The 13,987-nt window shown below is 48.7% G+C and overlaps 1 protein-coding gene across 3 annotated transcripts in view; it reads left to right on the top strand.

The window, feature by feature from the left end:
* The first annotated feature begins 27 nt into the window (after nt 1–27).
* Nucleotides 28–13,987, top strand: part of LOC149302233 (ras-related protein Rab-11A-like) — a 40,621-nt gene continuing 26,661 nt past the window's right edge. Inside the window, exons 1-5 of one of the 3 annotated variants that reach the window (XM_089482937.1) lie at nt 28–483; nt 3,454–3,649; nt 4,169–4,362; nt 5,519–5,599; nt 6,058–6,892. In XM_089482937.1, the coding sequence (XP_089339063.1) occupies nt 399–483; nt 3,454–3,649; nt 4,169–4,362; nt 5,519–5,599; nt 6,058–6,206 (705 nt within the window). In that variant the 5' untranslated portion in view covers nt 28–398 and the 3' untranslated portion in view covers nt 6,207–6,892. Of the gene's footprint in view, nt 484–730; nt 1,076–3,453; nt 3,650–4,168; nt 4,363–5,518; nt 5,600–6,057; nt 6,893–13,987 lie in introns of those variants that run through there. The other 2 variants (XM_089482936.1, XR_016272110.1) reach the window with 2 other exon arrangements.

The following is a 13,987-nucleotide window of genomic DNA, read 5'->3' as shown; positions in this document are numbered from 1 at the left end:
TGGCAGAGAGTCCATTAGCCGCACTGCCCTTGTCCGCCATTGACATTGGCTTATGGTTCAGTCAATGTATTTATGCACATATGTACATCCTGCCCAATAACTGAGGAGATCAGGGCAGCCTATGACAAAATCTGTTTAGGACGATAAATTGCAAAAGCCAGACTCTTCCTCCGCCGCAGACAGTGTGCATTGCACAACTGTTTGCCTACTTAGCGATGCAGACAGGCCCTAAGAAACCCTATTAGTGAATTGCAATAGGATCCCAGCAAGAGGGTCCCAAGGCACATCAGGCTCTACCAGTGCACCTCGGCACACCAAGACCAGTGTCGTGACACATTGTGGGGGGACTGGTGTGCAATGGGACGGATTCACATGGGTCCCTTTGCCAGCAAAGTAACATGAGAGCAGCTCTGCTAGATGCAGATGCAACAGAACGGCCTAATTCTCATTTCTGCAGAGACGGAAGTCCACTTGCAAAGACGGGTTTGTAGCGCACCAGACTGGGCTGAATACGACCCCAAACTACGAATCCCAGGATTTGGCAGCATAGAGTCATGGCAGTTAAAGCAGTGTCAAACTGTTTTCATTCTGCAGTGTGGACGCACTCGCACCCAACCCCCTTAATTTGGGGGGTCAGGCAGGAAAGCAGGCAACCATTTGTATCTTGAGCCTGCCTTCTTGCCTTGCTGCCCCAGCTAGCTTTTCAACTCTGGTCCTTTAAAAAGGGAGAAGAAAGGGAGGGAGGAGAAGCAAGGGGCCCCGCCCCCTTACCTGGCCCAGGTGAGGCCTTGGAGAGCCAGTCTGCAGCCAGCAAAGTCCCAGGGGCCAATCAGAGCCAAGGAAGAAGGCCGCAACATGGCCAATGGCAGGGAAGGATGGGCGCCAAAGCCCACCTCTCAGGTGCTGCACCTGAAGCCGGGGAAAGCCAGGCCAGCCCTCCATCCCTGGCAGAGAGGGACAGGTGTGCCCTTACCTGGGACAGAGGAGAGGGCCTTTGGGGGAGCTAGAGGGAGAACAAGGCACCTCCAGGGCACCATGCGGGGCAAAGAGGACGAGTACGATTACCTCTTCAAAAGTAAGTGGGCTTTTCCATTCTAAACCCGTCTCTTTCCCAACGCTTGCAGACTTTTCGTCTTTAATCTCCCCCAAGGCAGACATGACTTGAAGGTTGAACTTGTCAAAATGTGCCCCAAAGCTCTTTCGGAAGTGCTCCACCTGGCCTTCCCTTCATGGGAGCTTGGCTTTGGAAGAACTTGGGGAAGGCCCCATGGATTGTCCCCTGGGTTGGAAGGGACCACCAGGGTCACCCGATCCGACCCACCGCCAGCTGACACCTCCCCACCCTTTGTGACCTGGAGAGGTTTTGGTGGTGTTGACATGAGATGAACAACACACACACAAACACAATGGAGTTTGCATTTGAGAGGGCATTATTGCTGGAATAGGCCTCTCCTGTTTCCTTGCTTTGAGCACCTTCTCCTGTGGCCAGGTGACTTTCCAGCTCTGGGCGTTTCATAGAGATGGAGGTGGGGAAATACCTGTCCCTCTCTTGCCAGCCCACCTGGGAAAGCACTCAGCCTGCTCTCTTGCCCTGGCCTTGTGGGATTTGCACGGCTGCAACCCAAAGAAACGACTCTCAGCCTTTGAGACTCCAAATATTGTGGGATATCAAGGGCCAGGGATTCTGGGGATATGAAGTCCCAAACACCTGGAAGGCCAACGTTGGGGGATCAGAAGGGATCATAGCCTCCAACAGTCTCAGTCAGGCAGGACATCCCAACCAATCTTCTGCCTTCCCACTTTTCCAGATGCTTTAAAAAAGTCCCAGTTTTCCTACAAATAAAATCCGGCGTATAAAGAGAGTCAATAAACTTCCTCCTTTGCTCTGATAAAACCCCTGTTTTTTTGGAAAGGAGGCCGTTTTTCCTGCTGGAGACCCGGCCCCTTTGCCAGGTGAGTCACACCGGATGAGTCACGGCTGGCTCTCTGGATGAAATCACCCAGTTCTGGCTGCTTCCAATGATGCCTCTCCTCCTCCTCCTCCTCCTCCTCCTCTCTCTCACCCACTTCTTTTCTTTTGGAGAAAGAGAGCAGGAAGGAGAACCGGTGCAACAAGGACACACCTGCGCCAAACCTCCCCTCAGCCACCTTTGCCCAGTCTCTGGTTCGCCAGAGGACCAGTCGCAGGGCCAAATGCACCCAGGCTGTTTTGATTGTTGAGATCTGCATATGTTTTGTTTATCCCAGAATAGCTTCCATCAGCCCCTTATTTGACCCCAACATCCTAAATCCCCTAAAGGCACCAGAGCTGATTGGATCTTGGAGGCCAAGCAGGGTCAGCCCTGGTGAGCACTTGGATGGGAGACCGCCAGGGAACGCCAGATCGTGTAGGCTGTTTTTCAGAGAAAGGAAGTGGCAAAACCACCTCTGAGGATCCTTAAGAAACTCCTATAGAAATTCATGGGGTCACCATAAATGGAGAAGTGACTAGAGGGTACACACACACACACACACACAATCTGGGCCTTTTCAGTCTCTCTGGATGCACCAAAGTCATTGCAGGCTGGAGTCTCTGGCTGTGTGTGGAGCACCTCTGATTCTTTGACTCACTGACTGCCTGGCTTTGATTCTGGCTTGCCAAGTTTTGCGTCGGAGATGGAGGAATGCAGCCTTTCCGGTCCAGTGGCATTTTGCGCAGAGGAGGACGAGGTGCAGGGACAGGCCTTGGGTTTGGGCAGGTGTGTCCCAGGCTGCACCAGCGCTCACCCAACTCTCCTCCTTCACTTGAACCCAGACCTGGGTCCCTTCCACACTCCACAGTTAGAGCACTATGCTTCTTTTTGAACTGCCATGGCTATGGGATCCTGGGTCCTGTACTTTGAAGAGATGTTATAGAGCAGCTCTCTGGCTGAGAAGAGGCAAGAGATCCCCAGGGAACATCCAATATGCCCCATTGCTAATGCAGGAATCATTGCACTGAGGCTTATCATCCTACAGCGTTTGAGTTGCAAGCGGCCTCTTAATGTTCAAGCGCAATCTCCTTGTCATTTGAACCCATCACTTTCATCCGCTAAAGCAAGCTGATTGGGGCTAGAAACAAACAGGCAGCTGGGGATGTTCTGCTCTGGGTTTCAGTCCAAACTTGAAAGGAGTGGCCCAAGGCATTGAACCACAAATCCATTCATCATCTTGGATAGCTGCTTTAAAGTAAAACCCCGAGTGGGTCTGCCAGCCCTTCTAAAATGGGAGCCTCCAAGTGCGTAAGAGTTTGTCCATTCCCAACTTGTGCAGATAGAAATCCTTCTATATGGCAAAGGAAGTCTTGCCTTTAAGGAACAGAGCAGGTCGAAACAAAAGGCAGGTAGGAAGCCAACAGGTTGGCAGGAGCTTCTTCCCTGAACCTCCTCCCTGTTTAGTATTCATGCTGGTGATGGTGATTTTGCTCTTTTGCAGTTGTCCTCATTGGGGACTCTGGCGTCGGGAAGAGCAACCTCCTTTCTCGCTTCACCCGAAACGAGTTCAACCTGGAGAGCAAGAGCACCATCGGAGTGGAGTTTGCAACGCGGAGCATCCAAGTGGACAACAAGACCGTCAAGGCCCAGATTTGGGACACGGCCGGGCAGGAGCGCTACCGCGCCATTACGTCTGCGTAAGGGGCTTTGTCTTCTCGATCTCACACCTGCGCAAGTTCTATGCACACAATTATTTTAGATATTTCAATGTTATTGCTATTACTACAGGTTGAGCATCCCAAATCTGAAAGTCTGAAATGCTCCAAAAGCCAAAGCTTTTTTCATGGGTGGCTGATTGGCTTTCTGGTAGTTCAGTGTATGCAGACTTTGTTCCATGCACAGCATTATTAAAGATACTGTGTACTGTACATTTACCTTCAGGTTATGTGCATAAGGCGCATACTTTAATTTCATGTGTAGAATTGGGTTCCACCTCCAAAGTATCTCATTATATGTTTGCAAAGTCCCAAACCCATCTGGTCCCAATACCTGCAAAGCTGGATAAGGGAGACCGAAACTGTACTAATTTAGCTGTGCCCTCCCTGCCAAGGAAGAAGAGTGGGTTGAGGAGAGGGCAGGTTCGTTCTTGGTGGTGGTGATGACGATGATGATGATGATGATGCTGTTTCCTCTGTCCTTTCTCGCCCCTGCCACAGCTACTACCGAGGAGCAGTTGGCGCTCTTCTTGTCTATGATATCGCCAAGTACCTGACCTACGAAAACGCAGAGCGCTGGCTTAAGGAGCTGCAGGACCACGCGGACGCCAACATCGTCATCATGCTGGTGGGCAACAAGAGCGACCTGCGTCACCTGCGGGCAGTGCCCACCGATGAGGCCAAGAGCTTTGCAGGTATTGTGCCCACTCACTTTCTCTCTCAGCCTCAGTATCCCACTCAGGAGATAATATGTCTCTTCTCCAATGCTATTATAACAAATTATCCTATAATGGGCCCTTGGTATTCACTGGTGTTTTGTTCCAGGACCCCCCAGATCCAAAATCTGTAGATGCTCAAGCCCCATTACATACAGTGGGGTAGTATAATGGTGTCCTTTATATAAGATGGCACATTCATGGGCTTTCCATGAGTCGACAGGAGACTTGAAGGCCCCCACCCCCACTCATGGCCTAAATACCCTATTTACGTTTTCTTTCTTTTTTGTCAATATTTATTTATATCATTAATACTGTACATGCAATATAAATTTTAAAAACCTTAACGTTGAATTATTGCAAGCATTGTTGGTTCCCCCCCATAAACAGTATCATATATCTTCACTTTATTTCCTTACAGTCCTAATCCTTCCACCTGAATTTGACCTTATATTGATTGATTGATTGATTGATTGATTGATTGATTTAGGTATTGATACCCCTCTCTTCAGCCCTAATGGCTCTCAGGGCGGCTTACAATATTGTTTTTAATCCGACAGTTCCCTGTCCTCAGGCTGACAATCTAAAAGACACGACACAAAAGGAGAAGGGAATGGTGGGGGGAAAGGGGATGAGGTCCAGTGGTTCTTCTCTCCCTCGGAGGCCTGGACCAAGGCAGATGGACTGGAGGGAGGGCTCTTCCTTCTTCCAGGCTGGCCCTGATGGAACTATTATATTGCATTTTACCTATAGTCAACATCTATGTGTCATACTATTAAAAACAATATTAAAATATCAGATATTGCAAGGTATGCTGCGTCTGGAGCGCTGCTCTGATCTACCATGTTCCTAACTCTTTCCTTAGTTTGGCTTGACATGTTTTTGGAGAAGCCCATGCTGGCTTTTAGCAGCCAAATGCTTCATAGATGTAGGTTCCAGAGACTCCTATGTCAGTGGGGCAGTCCATCCATTCCAGGTTTTATGCTCTTTGAAAGGAATATGTTATGGTGCCAAACCCATTCAGAACTAGCTTTCAGTACCCCAGATAGCTCTATTAAAACTTGGATCAAGGCTTGGAGTGGCTAAAGTGTGGCTAAACCTTGACTGTCCATCTTTCTGTCCCTTCCGGCCCCAGAAAAGAACGGCCTGGCCTTCATTGAGACGTCTGCCCTGGATTCCACCAACGTGGAGACCGCCTTCCACAACATCCTAACAGGTCAGTGGCCATTATTGCTTCTGTTTTGTCGTTGTCATTTATGCCCCACTTTTCTTCTGGTACGGAACCCACAATGGCTCATAATAATTTAAAGCAAGATTCAGCATATATATACAAAGCAGTTAGTACTATTAAAAAGCAATGGTTAAAACCAGTTTAAAGCACAGTTAAGACAGTGAAGGAGTTGGAAGATTAAGAAAAGCAACAAACCTTTGATTTAGGAATCAAGAGCCGGCCATTGTCATCATCACCATCACTGCCACCATCAGCATTGACTCCGCAGCTTACCCCTGGTTTAATGGGTCTACTCTGCTTAGAGGACTAGATTTAGCCTAGCGATGGAATGTCATGGGTCCCTCTAGATCTCCTTGAGCTGCATCTCCCCTGACTCTTGGCTGTGCTGGATGATGGGACTTGCAGTCCAACGTTTCACCTGTCATTACTCTCGTTTCCTCCAGAGATCTACCGAATTGTATCCCAGAGGCAAATAGCCAGTGGGCAGCCCGAGACGGACTTCAACCCCAGCGGGAGCACCACCATTGAGCCCATCAAGGTCCTTCCCACCCACCAGGAAGGGAGACAAATGCCTTGCTGCCAGAACATCTGAGGAGGGATGGAGGGGAGCCTGGTGGGACCCCAAGGAAGCCTAGATGACCTCAATTGTCTTTTCACAGTGGAGCCCTTTCCCCACACAGAAGGGTGCAAGTCCTTGGATCGGGGTGCAAATGCAGAGGGCCTGGGGGAGCATTCCTCACCCGCCCCTCGGCCCTTAAGGGCTGGACCAACCCTTTCCAGTGCAACTGGACACTTGCATCCAATTGTCCAAAAGCGATTCTCTCTTTTTAAAACCAAATCCAACTTCTTTTATGGGAAGGCTGCACCCTCTGGAGGTTGCTTTGCAGCATGTTCCTCCACTCTTTGGCCCCTCAAGCACTGTTTTTGGAAATGGCTCCAGGAGGGCCGGATGTGGCCTCTTCCCCGCCTTTGCTTTGAATGCAGGGAAACGTGTTTTGCCTTGGCAACAGGGCAGGTGACTTGGGGCTGCTGCCTCTGTTTCCTCTCCAGATCTTTTCCCCCTCGTTGTTTGTTTCCCCAAAAGTAGCTGATAGTTGTTGGTGTGAGATCTACTCCAAGGAGGGTGGCGGATTTTTAGGGAGGGGAGGAGGAGACGGTGGCTGCGAAATGGACATTTTCAGATGTCTTGCTGGACATTTTCCTGATGCTGGTCTGTCTGCTTGGTTTATGTACAGCTTTGGCTGTGTTTTGTGGTATAGACACAAATAAATTGATTATAGGAACGAACGTGTGTATGTGCCAAAACCCATAGATCTCTGGAAGGTGGAGAAGTTGAGAAGAGTGGCAGCCCACCTCCCTCCGTGGGTCACTTGGAAATGCAAAGTATTTGCTTATAATGTAGAGGAGAGTCTAGTTTCACCCCAAATTGCCTGTACTAGCCTCCCAATGCCTCCCTTTGCCCCTACAGCCCCTCTCAAAGTGATGGGATGCCACCATTTTGGGATGGCAAGCATGTTTACTGGGAGTTGGTTGTGGAAGTTGTACCCGCAAAAACCGAATGCATCCTAGCAATGGCAAGTGGTGGGTTCTGGGAATCGCAGCCCAAAAAACCAACTTCCCCAAGTACTGTAAGCTGGTTCTGGGAGCTGTAGTGCAGAAAGTACCTTTCCCAAGCACTCCTCAATGTTTGTTTGTCTGCGCCAAAGGCTGGCACATCTGGGCTGTGATGCATGACTGTGCCCATTGGGTGGAGCCATTGTCTAACACTTCCAGAAGCCAGATTCAGGGTTGCGTTCAACGGAAGGCACACAGCGACAACCATAAGCCCCAGCCGAGGTTGTGGACCATGGGCAAGGCTCCTCCAGATTGCCATCGACATTTGCAAGTCCACCCCTCTTTGGCCCCCTTTGTCCCATTCCACAAAACCTGGACCCTAAATCTGGGGACACTTTAACCTTCTTCAAGATTGCAGACCCTTGATGCTGGGGTCGTCTATTGGAATTGGGACCAAAGAGTAAGACCTGGCCCTCCTTAGGCCTCTCAGATCGAGTGTCTTCCTATGGACTGACCTGGCATTAAGTGGCCCTATCTCAGGCTCAGATCTGCTTCTCTGAGTCAAGTCCTGGAGTGGGTTGCGGCACCAGCTCCAAAATTCCTTGAACAAATATGATGGCGATAGCGGTGGGCAGAGGCTTCCAAGCAAAGAAGTTCAGTGACGGCAGCCTGGTAAAAGAGATCAGCTTCCCTCTTTCTGCAACCGCTTGCATTTCCCCCTGCCCTCCCTTTTTAAGGTTTCATTATTCAGCTTCTCTTTGGGTTTTAACAAGCCCTTCAAGCCCTGGCTTTCCTGCAAAGGCCCTTGCTTTGAGTCAGCCTTTCCCGATCGTCACCAGCATCATCCCTCTATATTTACAAGGTGAGATCAGACAGAGAGGAACCAGGGAAGGCAAGGAAGGTTTGCCTTTGGAGAAGCTCATCCCATTTCTGAGCTCCGCAGAGAGGGAAGGCCAGATTGGCCGCAGTTCAAACGCTGCAGCGGCGGCTCAGGAACCAGATGCCCTCATAACCACCAAGGTGGACATGGCACCCCAAAACGCAGGACGTCCAAGAAAGATGTAGAACATGGCCAGACAAAAGCTAAATGTACTCGTATACATTCACGCTTCTCAGTCATGCTCCCAACGGGGGACACTTTGAAATTCCTCCTGGAGAGAAGACTGAAATGTAGGGCATGTCTTGGAAAAGGAGGGTGAAGTGGGACCATCCCTGGCAAACTGGGGAAGTCGGAGGGTATGCAATGGAAGCAAGAGGAGGACGAAGCGGGAAAGTGGAAGGGAAACTATTACATTAGGAAACCAGCTGAGAAAGTGGGAGGCTGAACTGGAACGGTTGCTGCCAAACTGGGAGAACTGGAGGGATGAGGACCCCCCTCGATTCTGGGGGGGAAGGGGAAGAACTGTGTTTAATTCCATGCGGAAGCCTCCGGTTTCCCCAAGAACCAGCCAAAGCCAAGAGGCCACGTTTCTTAAGTAATAATACTTTAATAAAATTAAGTTCTTAATGTAATTTAGCACATTTAATACAATAACCCTTTCCCTTCTTTGTTTTCCTACAAGTTGTGCAACATCATTATTCTCTTAACTTTAACTTTAACTTTTTAAAAAATCTTCTTCTTCTTCTTGTTCTTCTTCTTGTTAACTCTATGCCTCCAAACTCAGACACCGAGTCTAACTAGTTGTCTTCCTCCTCTTCTCCTTCTCTGTCGTCTTTCTTCTTCTCCTTCTCCTTCTTTTTATTCTTATTCTTATTATTCTTATTATTATCATTCTACGCATGGGTTAAACTTCCTGGGCTTCTCTCTCCTTCCATTCCTCTTGTCCCTCTTGGGCTTCTCTGCCCCCAGATTCATAGAAAGAGAAAGAAGAACAACAAGACAGAAAATGGCAAAGCAGAGCCCAAGTCCTGGCAGGAATGCTTCCAAGGACCGATCACAGCTTTCCTATGAGAAAGGAAGTCCCAACACGGAGGCAAGGCATGGGCTGCCAAGGAGAGTAACACATGTCTTTCAAAAACAGGATTGGCAGCCACAGTATAAACTCCATTGAAAACTGAAAAAAGGTTTCAGCACCATGTTTCAAAGAGGAGGGGGTTTAAGACCACAAAAGCCCTTATGGACTTGGCCCAAAGGTTTAGGCCGCGGGTGGGCAAAGGGCAGAGCCAAGGCAGCGGGGGGCACTTCCAAGGAGGCTTTGGGGGCACCTCCAGACTCCCTAAACTGGCTCTTTCTTGGCCAAAAAAGGAGGATGGACTCTTTTTGGAAGACTGGATGCAAACATTTGCCCTTTCAATAGGTTTCAGGGCCTCCTTCTATACAGTTTGAACACCAAAACAAACCCAGTTTTTGACAACCAAAGCTCTGGCCACTTTGGGCCCCGTTTTGCTTGATCTTTTTGGTATTCTTTGTAAGCTGTTAGAGAGTCCTTGGGTGCAAAAGCTGCCCCTGGCGATGCCAGCATTGCCCACCCCTACCTTTAGGAGCTCAAATAGGATGGAATACAAACAGCAGAACCCTGCCAAGGGAAAATAAAAAAAGCTTTGAGATTGACCCCCTTCCTAATTCCGACCAATGAATTCAAGGTGAGAGATTTGGGAAGTCCTGCACCCCACATCGAGAGAGGAAAAGTTCCTGACAGACCTACACCAGATTATGGATCAACTTGCTCCCTCGACCCTCCAGAAAGTCCAAGGATGAGGACGCTGGGCATTGCTCCAATTCCCATCACTCCCAGGAAGGAATGGTGAAACCAACTGGTTTGACCCTTTCTCCCTTGGGAACGTTTGGGATTTGTAGTCATAAAAGACGTTTCACCAGGGAGAAAGAGAGAGGAGGCTGCTCCTGCAGTTTCTTCCCAAGTGTTGGGGGTTCAAGATGGATTGTTTTTTCCAAGGCAGCTTTGTAAGCTGAGAAATGGCCAAACCATTCCATCATAGCTTCATAGAGTTGGAAGAGACCACAAGGGCCACCCGGTCCAATATAAAAAGACAGCAAGGAATCCAGCTGTACCTTTGAAACAACTTGGGAGGAAGGCATTTCTGGCAAGAGCTTATTGCATGAAACCTCACACCAGGATTTTCCTCTTTGCATTCAGAGAGGCTCATGGATTCCTTTTTCAGCGCTCCAACAGAATAACACAGCTATCTCCTTGAATAAATTATACATCGGCCTTCTTTGGGAGCTATGAAAACAGAAGAGCCTGGACCAGGATTATTCTTATCTGGCCAAATGGTTGGGCCTTTGCAGCTGATAAGGTCCATTCTTTTTGCAATATGAAGCTCGTTCTCTCTTTCTCCCAATGGTTTCCGTTTCCATCGGCGGTTTGGTTTGAAATATTTGCCTGTACCCTATGGCAGTAAAACGAAATGCAACTGACTTTGGAGGGAGAGACTGACTCACAGAAATGGTGTCGAAATGCAACCGAGACGCCGGATGGATGGACGGACGGACGGACGGAGCGAAATGGGAAAGCTCTCCAACCATTCAACCAGGGGACAAATGCAGCCCTGTTCAATAAACATCATACAGAAAAGGTTGTTGTAGCACCAAGATACAGATAAGAAGTGCAAATCTGCTCGACCAGAAGACAAAAGTAACCGCCAGATGTTCCCTTGGTCCAGATTGCATCTACATGGAAGAACTTTAAAACAGGTCAGTACAACCTTCTACAAACCTATTCCCAACTCAAGGATTCCAGGATACGTCTTAGTACCAGAAAGTGGTGCATTTCTCTCCCTAAACACAACCAGAAGGACTCCATCGACTGTCTTCTCTGCTGGAAACACTCTAACTCTCTTCCAACTGAATCAATGAATTATAAACTGAAAAAGGAAGAGCGGTTTCTCCTAAATCTCAGTTCCTTAAATCTTGCTGAAACTTGTAGCAATTCCAAGTTTTCCTACGTCAAATCCTTGAACGCCGCAAGTTAAACACAGATCCAGTTTGGTTCAATACAGTTCTGATCGCTCTCTGAGTGACTTGGCATCTGAGCTATGCTCTAAATCGGGACTGAATTTGCTTGCGCCAAAGAGATTTCAACAGAGAACCAATCTGGATTCGCCTCCGCACCCCAGAAAGTGACACCCAGGATCCAGATTTAGTACCCGAATTCCCTTTTACTTCTAGAGCAACTATTTTGGAGTCCAGATCCTACATGTCAAAAGCGAGCGCCATTCGCACCAAGGAGGTGTCTTTATATTTCAATGTAAACTCTAGCAAAAGTAGGTCCTGGTTGTTGCTTTTGTAAAAGTTCTGACAGTAATTGTTTTACAAACTTAAAAAACGTTGTACAGAAATCAAAGCTCAAGTCTTTCCCAAGGACTGTGAAAAGTTTCCTTGACAGCCGACCGGCCGCTAGATCCGCTCCAGAAATCGCCAAAGAGAAAACATTATGTTGCCATCCCAAAATGCACTCCTTGCTGTCCAGGCTGAAGGTGAGAAAAGGCCTCCTCCAGAAATGTAAACCAGTTTGTTGGATCATGGCTCCAACATGGCATTTGGGGGACTGGGATCCAGAAAAGGGCCGACAGATCTTGAATGGTCAGCGTCTTTGGCAAAAATAAGAATGAAACAGAGCACTGGAGTGAAAATGCAGCCGTGGGTCTTGTGACAGTGCAGTCTGAGATTGTGTGTAATCTATCTCTCTATCTATATCAGAGCTTGGTGGTAACACCTTGAAACTTAACGTTCTTATTGCTACTCATTCATTTCCCAGGAAACGTAAGGTAGCAACAAAAATGACTTTGGACTCTTTGCTGGGGAAGGAAGAGAGCGATGCTGGCACCCCTTTTCCAAGTCAGGAGCACTGCAGGCCCACTGTCTGTCCTCCTTAAGCGACTAAAAAAGCAAATTGCTATGGGAACTGGCCTTGCACCGAAGAGGCAAGATGCTCCTCCCGAAGCCCAGGTGATGGCAGAGAGAATGGCTGGCTTTTGGGAAGCAACCCAAAGGGATTGCAAAGGGATCTTGCAAAGGGATCCTGTGGCACCCTTGAGAGTAACTTGGCAAAAGACGTTGTAGCTAAGTGTCCGTAGGTCTACTTCCTCAGATGCATGGAGGGAACTGGCACCCAGGAAGGACCAAACGTCTCCAGAAGGAGACCAAGCCTAGGAAAGCTTTTATGCCCAGTTCCCTTTCTGCATCTGAGGAAGGCTGCATCTACACTGTAGAAATAATGCCGTTTGGCACCACTTCAACTGCCTTGGCTCCATTCTACAGGATCCTGGAATGCGTAGTTTTGTGAGGCACCAGCACTCTCTGGCAGCGCATGCTAAAGACCTTGTGAAACAAAGATGCTCCTTTTGCATTCTGATATTCCAGAGCAATGTGGCTAAGGCTCTGGATTCTACCTCCAAGCTCTGATACAGATGCCATCTATAAAGTGCATTCTGAGTTTCAGTCCAGGGCATTACTGTCTAATCGTTCAAGTATCTCACCAAAAGAAGGAGGGGGGGCAAACGAGGTAAAATGAACCAAAGGAAGCCAAAATGAATAGAAACCAAACCATTCAAGGAAAAGCAAAGCCCAATGAAATGGTCAGAATCTTACTTTTCCTCGATGGGAAAAAGCACCAACTGGCTGCAGAAGCCAAAGGCGATCCAAGACTTCCTTTCTGATCCAAGAAGAAACCCAGAATGGCTCTAAAGGAATACTGGCCTCACTCAGAAATGAGAGCTGCAGTAAAAGAGGAGTGGAACTGGCTTCCTGTCAAGGAAAGAGCAGGGGCAAGTTTGGGACCAAGACGGGGTCACTCCAGATTTGTACCAAATGTAAAGGACTCTGGTGCTTCCTGGCTCCAGGGGTCCATGGACCCTGCAAAGGGAGCCTTTTCCTATTTCTCTTGGGACGTCTTGCCTCTCCAGAAGCCAAGCCAAGCCAAGGAACTCTCAAAAGCTAAGAACAACACCAGCAAAAGGATGGTTGGGATCTTGGGATCGGCTGCACCAAGCTCTGCATTCTCTGACCAAGTCCCAGCAGAGTTAGAAAAGGACACTCCGCCTGAGGGAGGCTCAGTTCAAAACTGCTCTAATAAGAGTACCTACATACTTCAAACCTATCTCATCATTTATAACAACAACGACAACAACAACAACAACAACAACGTCCTATGTTTATCAAAAGGCTTTTCAGTGTAGCAAGAGCTGCTTTCCCTGGATAGTCTGGGATACTGAAGTTCAGTGCTAGCTGTTTTCCGGGGAAGAAGACTCTGGATGATTGGAGAGAATGGCGGAAAATAGGTGACCCACTGGCCCCCTTTTTAATGTTTCCTTCAGGGGGAGATCGCATATGCCCTCCAAGGCTAGGAGATGGCAGACTGACCACTGCACCAAATATTGCCCAGTCTGCTCCGTGTCCCTTCAAGGAGACTTGAAGGTGGTCAAAGCAAGGAGGAATCCTCCTCCTCCTCCTTGAAAAAGCACCCAAACCATGCTCCAATTTTGCAGGCTATCCTTACTGACAATGGTGACACTAGGAGTGTGCAAGGAACATTGACCGCACAAGTTGACACCATCGAAGGGTGACGCCAGGCACCAGCAAAAGGCTCCAAGGCCCCTTGGCTCGAAGGGCTCTCCTTGATATGGATGGGGGCTCTCCATTTCTGCTATCTCAGCTGGGGATGGAAGGATGCTGGGTGCCCTGGGTTTCTACCACCGAGACCCTCTTCTTCCCCTGCACCCGCATCCCAGGAAGTCCATGAGAAACTGCATTGGGTGACACCAACCGAAGTGACACCCCTGCTGTCTGGGCCAGACTCCATGGCTCCTTGAAGGAGCAAAGCCCACATGTGCAAGAGGCCAGAAGTGGAGCTGGGTCTGGGA

This window comes from Sceloporus occidentalis, unplaced genomic scaffold (assembly GCF_023333645.1).
Source record: "Sceloporus occidentalis isolate IW3139 unplaced genomic scaffold, rSceOcc1.0.p SCAF_20, whole genome shotgun sequence".
Lineage (NCBI taxonomy): Eukaryota > Metazoa > Chordata > Lepidosauria > Squamata > Phrynosomatidae > Sceloporus > Sceloporus occidentalis.
The sequence above is the reverse complement of the archived record's forward strand: the minus strand, read 5'-3'. Positions and strand labels throughout refer to the sequence as shown.